Below are 375 nucleotides of genomic sequence, written 5' to 3'. Positions count from 1 at the left end.
CCAGCGCCCACCGCCTCCCTTCCCAGTCCAAACCAGTGACCCCCCCAGTTTCCTTACGGTGACGGTGGCCAGCAGCCCCTCGGGGACGTTGGCCACGATGATGCCGATGAGGAAGATGACGGCCTCCAGCCAGGTGTAGCCCAGGATGAGGGAGAGGATGAAGAAGGAGATGCCCAGGAAGACGGCGACGCCGGTGATGAGGCGGATGAAGTGCTCGATCTCCATGGCGATGGGCGTGCGTCCCACCTCCAGCCCCGAGGCCAGCGAGGCGATGCGCCCCATCACCGTCCGGTCCCCCGTGGAGATGACAATGCCACGGGCAGTGCCTGGTGGGATGGGAAGGGGGTGACACAGGGACCCCTCCCACCCTCCCAC

The 375-nt window shown here is 66.4% G+C and overlaps 1 protein-coding gene across 1 annotated transcript in view; it reads right to left on the bottom strand.

The window, feature by feature from the left end:
* ATP1A2 (ATPase, Na+/K+ transporting, alpha 2 polypeptide) overlaps positions 1 to 375 on the bottom strand; it is a 14,510-nt gene that overhangs the window by 7,278 nt on the left and 6,857 nt on the right. Inside the window, exon 6 of the mRNA XM_010008593.1 lies at positions 58 to 326. Coding sequence (XP_010006895.1) covers positions 58 to 326 — 269 coding nt within the window. The remainder of the gene's footprint in view (positions 1 to 57; positions 327 to 375) is intronic.

The sequence above is a fragment of the Chaetura pelagica genome, unplaced genomic scaffold (genome assembly GCF_000747805.2).
Source record: "Chaetura pelagica isolate M959 unplaced genomic scaffold, ChaPel_1.0 scaffold2022, whole genome shotgun sequence".
Classification (NCBI taxonomy): Eukaryota; Metazoa; Chordata; class Aves; order Apodiformes; family Apodidae; genus Chaetura; species Chaetura pelagica.
Note: the sequence above shows the minus strand (reverse complement) of the source record. Positions and strands in the feature narration are given on the sequence as shown.